The 7,989-nt window shown below is 37.7% G+C and overlaps 1 protein-coding gene across 1 annotated transcript in view; it reads left to right on the top strand.

Moving 5' to 3' along the window:
• Positions 1-6,411: 6,411 nt before the first annotated feature.
• Positions 6,412-7,989, top strand: part of PpBr36_07926 (uncharacterized protein) — a gene marked incomplete at both ends in the record, with an annotated part of 11,295 nt that continues 9,717 nt past the window's right edge. Inside the window, one exon of the mRNA XM_029895059.1 lies at positions 6,412-6,444. Coding sequence (XP_029748606.1) covers positions 6,412-6,444 — 33 coding nt within the window. The remainder of the gene's footprint in view (positions 6,445-7,989) is intronic.

Below are 7,989 nucleotides of genomic sequence, written 5' to 3' on the forward strand. Positions count from 1 at the left end.
GGATTACCGTACAAATTTAATTTAAGATATTTTCGGGTTATTAATACTATATACCAGGCTATTATACCGCGAGAAAAACGTCAAAAATCTAATTAATTTGTTCCCCGCACCGAAACGGTGAAATTTTTAGCCCATTTATTAAATTTTATAACGTTGGTTTACGCACCCGCGAAACGGGCCGTATGTAAAGCCTTTACCGTAAAAATTAGAAAGGGTATAACCGCTAAAAATTTGGTTATTCCAGGGAAAACGCTACAGATTTTAAAGGGGGAAAATACAAATTCAAAGGGGGATTATAATATTGAATTTAAAAACGAAATCAACAACGTTCCAGCCGATAATTATTTTTTGAAAAACCCTGAAAATATAGGGTACTTACCACCGGCTATAGGGCAATTACCACCCGTTACAGGGTATTTAAACCCTGAAAATATAATGTCCGCCAGGCTTGTACAATTTACCGTTCGCCCCCCAAAGCCTATAACGATAGCGGTACCTAATCCAGTATTCAAAACAACGGAAATTCCGGTGTTTTTCGCACTCAAAATACAGAATATGGAATTAACTTCGCAGTTCGAAAACCCAAATTTAATGAATATAAATTACGTATATCATTTTTGTTTTTAAATTAAAAAGAAAATAAAGAAAAAACCCATTAAAGACGGTAAACCAAATAGTTATTAATAGGCCTTAAATGGCCCTGAAAATGTTAGATGGTTAGCTGTTTTAGCGTTTGAACTCGACCAAATCGTTACTGCAAAAACTTTCCGTTTTATCCCAAAAATTTTAAATGCTTACAGGCCGTAAACTTGTTTTTACCCGGCCGGTATTTAAATTAAAAAAGGATAAAAATAATAAACCTATAAAATATAAAGCTAAGCTTATTATTAGGGGTTTTTTACAGGTCGAAAGCCTAAATTATATCGAAATTTTTGCTAGCATTAATATACCACCTACCTGGCGTATATTATTGATTATAGCTAATACACAAAATTGGGAAACAGAGCAAATCAATTGTATCGGTGCGTTTTTCAATAGTAGTTTTACCGACGTAAATTTATATTTGCAAATTCCAGACGGTTTTAACGAATGGGTAAACAATTATAACTTTATTACCGCTAACATTTTAATGGAAATGGGTTATAACCCGAAAAGATTGCAGTTTATACAGTTGGAAAAGGCGTTATACGGCTTGAAACAGGGTCCAAAAAAATGGCAAAAGAAATTTAAAACCCTATTTTTTAAAAAAGGTTTTAAACCATTAATTTCTAATCCCGCTGTTTTTTATAACGTTAAATCCAAATATTTTATCGTTATTTTTGTAAACGATTTCCTGCTAATAGGTCCTATATTGCAATTTATTTAGGATTTTAAAACCCGTTTTAATAAAATATACGCGTTGGAAAATAGGGGCCCTGCAACCTATTCTTTAGGCGGCAAATTATAAAGGATAGGCCTAAACGCCTATTTTAGCTCCATTAAAATTAATATAAAAGGAAATATTAGCAACGTTCGGATTAATTAATTGTAAACCTATATTTATTCCTGTACAACCGGGTGTGCTAAGATATAGCGGGGGTAAGCCCGTAAATGCGCTGGAAATTAAATTAATACAGCGTATTGTTAGTAGCCTTATATATTTAATGCTATTAACGCGCCCAGATATCGGTTTTACGATTTAGTGGTTTTTACGTTTTTTAACAAAAACTATTGTAATCCATTTAACGGCAGCTAAAAACCTATTATATTATTTAGCGGGTATTAAATCCTTATTTATTTGTTACGGAAATAAAGTATTAAAAGCCGAATTACCACCCAATTTATTAATAGGGGGTTTTAAAGGTTTAAAATTATTGGGTTTTAATAATAGCGATTTTGCCGGGGCTAGGGAAAATTTGAAATCTATTTACGGATATTTGTATACCTTGTTTGGGGGCCTTATAACGTGGAAATGTAAAAAAGTTAATATTATAGCTTTAAACATTCCAAAAACCGAAACCGATGTTTTAACGGAAACCCTGCCTAAAGCACAGTGGTTTAAAAGCTTATTTATAAAAATTAAATTACCTATAAAAGGTTTTATTGCAATATTTGGAAATAATTCAGGTTTCATAATTAACGTATATAACCCTACGCATTACCAACGTATTAAATATACGTTATTCAAGTTTTATTACGTACGGGAATTAATTACAAAAGGATTAGTAATTTTAAAATACCTGGAATCCAAACAAATACCCGTTAATGGCCTAATAAAACCTTTATTACTTCCAATTTATAAGGTTTTTTTAAAGTTTATAGGGTTTAAACCCCTAAAAGTCTAATTTTTACCTATTAAATCTTAGGGTATTTAATTAGTTCGTTAACTAATTACCCACTACATTTCCTTTGTTTGCAAATATTGGTTTTTTGTTAGCGCAATACCGGCCGTATTACCCGAATTTACCCTGCACAGGTTAATTAATAAGTAATTTATACCGACTTTATACCAAAAGTTGGATTAAAATTTAAAAAGCTCGTGTTTTGGGCGATTTACGTATTCGAAATACCCTATATAATATATTTAGCTTAGATTATGACCAACGAATAGTTAAATTAGCTACCTAGTTTAATAGTTAAGTCCGTGGGTTAATATTATGCAAATCGGGGGTTCGAATCCGGGGGTTATTACAATTTTGGGGGTTTTTTCCAATTCGGGGGTTCGTCCATTTCGGGGGGTTATAGGTCGGTATAAAGGGTTTAATTATCCAGGGGGTTTATATCGGGAGTTCAAATCGGGTTGGGACACAAGGGGGATTTTTTTGGGGTTTTATTTTTTATATACTTTTTTTCCGATTTTATGTGAATAGTAGTAAAAGAAAGACGGTGTTAATTATATACGTCATTTAGCATATAGTAGGTCCATTTTTATTTTTATATAAACTACAATTAATAGTGCCGAAATGGGGTTATTGGGGCTGTTGGATTTTTTATTATATTTTATGTATTGCAGAAGTTGCGATTGAAAATGTTAGCGAATAGGGTTTTACCCTGTACCGGGTTTAATACCCACCCTGCATTTACGAGTCAGTTACCTTATACCGGGTTGAAATTTTCACTAAATTAGGAAATTAGTGCGAACCCAAAAATGGTTTGTATAAAAATGAGGGTGTTTTTTCAACAACGCATACAAAATAATTTTTCGGAAAATCGTGTGCGGCACCACAACCCTTTGCAGGGTGCGGACCCCCATTTCGATATCGGAAAATATGTAAAGGAGATACAGCAAAATTTCCCCTACCAATGAATTCAATCTATTAATCCCAAAATTAGTGAATTTAGTGCATACAAACCCTGTAATTACAGGCTTTTACAACGCAACTAGCACCACGCCGCACCTAGGCTAATGCCTAACCCCCTATTAGCAACCCATATTGTTAACACTTATTAATATACGTAATCTAACCCTGAGATTTTGTTTTTATTATCGTTAAAATCGGCAAAAATATAAGAGTGTTTCGATCGTAAACTTTATATAATAATATATATATTTTACCTATCCGTCTTTTTAACAGCTTATGAAATCCGGTATATATACCAAAATGATCATCATTGTTATCTATACGTATATAACCCCCCAAGCGCAAATATTTTGAAATTTGGTCTGAAAATAAAAATAAAAAATAAAAATAAAAAAGCAGTATCGCCATGAGCGAATTAAGGGCAGTTGGTATCCAATTTGGCCATTATAATAAATAAAAATACAAATTAGATTGTTCTTAATAATCCTACTAAATCCTATCTTCAACGCACAAACCGTATATTTTTACGATTTCTATTTACTTTTTTTTATAACGGAGTGTTGGTCGCCGAATTGACGAAATACCGCCATAAGCGGCGAATTTTGACAAGTTGTTCTCAGGCTAGAACAACCGCGGTCGGTGGGTGGACCTGACCCACAGGTACAACCAAGGCCGCAATTGAGCCACAACGTGGATTGATTGCGGAACGTTCGTTTAAGGATAAGCCTAAAGATTAGACGAATACTCCGTTATAAAGAAGTAAATAAGAATTGTAGGAATATACAGTTTATACGTTAGATATAGCATTTAATGAAATCATTAATAACGATTTAATTTATATTTTCACTTACTATAACGGCCGGATTCGAGACCACCTGCCTTTAACTCGTTTATCGCGGTATTATTTTTACGTTTCTTTTTCGATTTTCGATTTCTCTTTATATTACTATTCTTTTTAATTAAAATCTCAGATTTTGGTCGTGGAGGATACAATACGAATGTAGAATAATATATAAAGTCTTGGTATATATAAAATATTATACAAGCCGTTAAATAAATGGGTAAGTAAAACATATATTATGATATAAAAATTATAATCAAAACGTTTTTGTATTTTGACCGATTCTGACAACATTAAAACCCAATGTTCGGGAATTAGATTAAACATGTAAACAAACGTCCACGCAAAATCCAATTTGTAATTTATGACCTAATCATTATTTGATAAAGTAGAATAAAGAACTTTTATTTTTTTCAATACAATCAAAAACAGTAAAGTTTATTCAAATTAAAATTTTAAACTTACTTATACTTTACGCAGAACTATCATTCAATCTTTTATTACATGATATATAAATACAAAAATGTTACTAAAATATAGAGTTTCAACGATACCTACATATATTTTGCACCATTAAATTTCTAAATATATGGATTTTATCATATATTATTCTTTGTGTAATATTCTTTATTGTTTATAAAAGAATTTCAATATGAAAAAACAAAGTAAAGTAAAAAATAAATTATATTTAAATATCATTCAAATCGAAATAGTTATTAATATGGTTTTTGCAGTAAAAAAAGCAGAAATTTCAAATAATGCAACGCGGGTTATTTTATATTTTTACGATTTTTATTTATTTTCTTATTCGAATATTTAATTGCATACATTGGCTATACTATCATTTTTGCGTATATCGTGTGTATATAATGCAAATCTAGTATAAATACCTGCCACGAGTGGCGAAATGCGACAAATTGTCCTCAGACTAAAACGAGCGCTATCTTTTCGGCCAATGTAGTTGGTCGAAAATCCATATGGCTAAAAGGTATATGGAGCGTTCGGACCCCGCAGGGGTCTAGTCTGAGTATTGAGACTAGGCCGAACTAGTATTCAGGTGGTGACCACTAGGGAATCCTCGGTGTTATATGTTTTTGTTTTTGTCGTATTTATTCTTTTCTTCCCAATGCGATACTGGTGGGTTACATATATTTTGTGACCTAATCTATTATTTTGTATTACTTTGTAGTACTTATTTATATTTATTTTTCAACATCTTGTTGAACAATATATAACATTGCCAAAAACAAGCATTGTTGCATAATTGGGCAAAATGCTACACCGTGCAGGGGGTTAATCGTTTTGCCAAATGTTAAACTATAATGTTGCTGTAAGCACAGTACTGTCACATACGACCATACCCACTGGAATATACGGGATCCCGTCCGCTCTCCCCTAGTCAAACCAGTGAGGGCCGAACTAGTACTCAGGTGGGTGACCACTGGGGAATCCTCGGTGTTGTATGTTTTGCATTTTTGCTTTTACAGCATTTCCATCGTAACTATCCTCTATCTGTGTACAGCTAGCTTATCATCTTGGGTGTGGCAATAATCACAAGCTGCTCTACAACCGTCATCTTGTGGATAAGCTTTGGCTTGGTTTGGATTTGCTGCTGTGTCTCGGCAGTCGGGGACCGGAGGATTTTGTGGTAAATGTAAAAGATCCATGCAAGCAAATACCTAATATTCCGCTTCAGGCGAGGTACGGCCTGTGGGGCTTTTTGCATGGGGACTGCTAGCGACGGTTTCCCACAGCCTGGTGAAACAAAGTTCAACAAATAATGGGTAGGCAACGAAATAGAAACGGCGTGAAGCTGCAAGACGTATCCAGGGAGGAAGTTTGGATTGCAGAAGGACAAGAACTTCAAAGAAAGCCAGACCGCAAACAGGTTAGCGGGTGAATGCAAAAGGGAATAAAAAACAAGGACTGGAGGATGACGTCTTCAATTCCATAACATACTCTTGAATAGAAGCCAGCTTCTTCCCTTTAGCGGAGGAAGAGAGCAGCGGTTGAGATTTTAGCTTGCTCACTGCTTCTAGTCTTCTTTTTTCTTGCAACTTTGGCAACTCCTATACCAAATGGCCCTCTGGTCCGACCACGAGTGAATATTATTGCTGACTGCTGAAATATTTTGCCGGATAATTATAGTATTTTGACGAAAGGACCTGAAAAAAAAAGAGCACAGGCATCAATTTTTATATTGCCCAATTGACCACAGGTGGCCTGGTTCAGATAGACAGTAGCTAGTTCACATAGCTGACCAATTTTGCCTTCTATTTCCAGATACACATGCCCCTGTCTGCCCAAACGCATACATACAATGTAAATAAAACAAAAGTCAATAACCGTAGTTGCCGATCCCCATTCCTTGAAATCCCATAGCCCGGTACCCCGGAAGTTTACAAACACGAAAGCCTGCCCCGGAGAAAAAGACCATCTACTAAATCTAATCACAACAAGTAGACGTACTCGTCTGACCAGGACATCCGCTAGTCTGGGAATAGAAATCCTCGGGTTGCAGGATGACGGCGTTCAGGATTTTGCCCATGTGCGTCTTTTCGATCGATTCGCAGTCGCGGCGGACCTTGGTCAGGTACACCTTGAGGAAGCTGACGGGACTATGCTCGAAGGAATGCTTGAGGGTCTTTCCCGGATTCAGCGCCGGGTCGACAAAGCCGTCTGCGCAAACCACCATCCCCTCTTTCCCACCGCCCTCCCAGTCCAATCCCAGCATGTCACAAAGGGACATATAATCAGCATAGGACGAGATGTAGAGCTGGCCGGCAAAAAGGTTCAGCTGGAGGACCAAGTGCCTAGGCACGGCCCACTTAGTGGGAAGAGCAGGCGTTGGGTACAGCCGGAGATCCTCCAAGCTGTCAAACCCAAGTGTCGACTGCGGTGCATACAAATGCAGGGTGGTTTTGGCGTTAGCCCTAACCACGTCCAACAAAGCCTGCGCCTCGAAAGGACTGATAATAACAAGGTGTTTAACGATACTTGAGGTTTCGTTTGCACCACCCGTGCTGGTTAAAACCCACTGGACAGGGCGTAGATATTGGTCTTGCTTGGCCGTCGCCTCCAGTTCAACGGTGGTGGCAAAGTCCAGAGTGACCAGCACATCTTGGGGAAACTCGCTCAGTTTGGGGATGAGCTTGGCCGCAGTTACTAGTTCTAACGACTCAAAAGCAGGCTTGAAAGACGCGGACCACTCGGCCGGCAGAGCCCCCGTTTTGGCAAAGGTGACGACAACAGGGTCGAGTTTGTGCGTGGCTGGCTTTGCAGGTCGTGGGCGCTCGACCTGCCGTTCCTGCTCAATTTCAGGAGCAAGCTCGCGCTCCTGCTCTTCCTGCAGGACGGCCGAATCGAAGTTGACCGCGCCAAACTGCGCGCAATGTTCGACTATGCTGGAGGCGCCCTTGTGGCTGCAAGCATCTGCACAACAAGGCTTTGCGTCCCGCTCGCCTGGCTTGTAAAGATCCTCAATCGTCTTCGCCTCGTCCTCTTGGAATTTTTTGGCTTGAGAGGGGGACATGGAGGAAACGCTAGAGCTGTCGTTTTGTGACTGGTCCCAAAGGTGCTTTTGATGGCCGAAACGACGACCTTGCACCGCCCACAGCGGTATGCTGCGTTGAATGTCAACCCACGTTTCGGTGATTGACCAGTGCAGAACGTCAGCCAGTTCGATGCGATCGCCCTCATCTTTGTGAACCTTTTGGAGGATTTTGACTTTGATTTCGGGTGGGATGCAAAAGACGACGGTCTGACCCTTTCCTAGCTTTCGCATCCTCATGCAGGCTGTGTGCACAAAATGTTAGCAAGATGATAGAATTTTGACATTAGGCACGGGAAGAAGAGCTGGAGGATATT

This window comes from Pyricularia pennisetigena, chromosome 1, assembly GCF_004337985.1.
Source record: "Pyricularia pennisetigena strain Br36 chromosome 1, whole genome shotgun sequence".
NCBI classification, from domain to species: domain Eukaryota; kingdom Fungi; phylum Ascomycota; class Sordariomycetes; order Magnaporthales; family Pyriculariaceae; genus Pyricularia; species Pyricularia pennisetigena.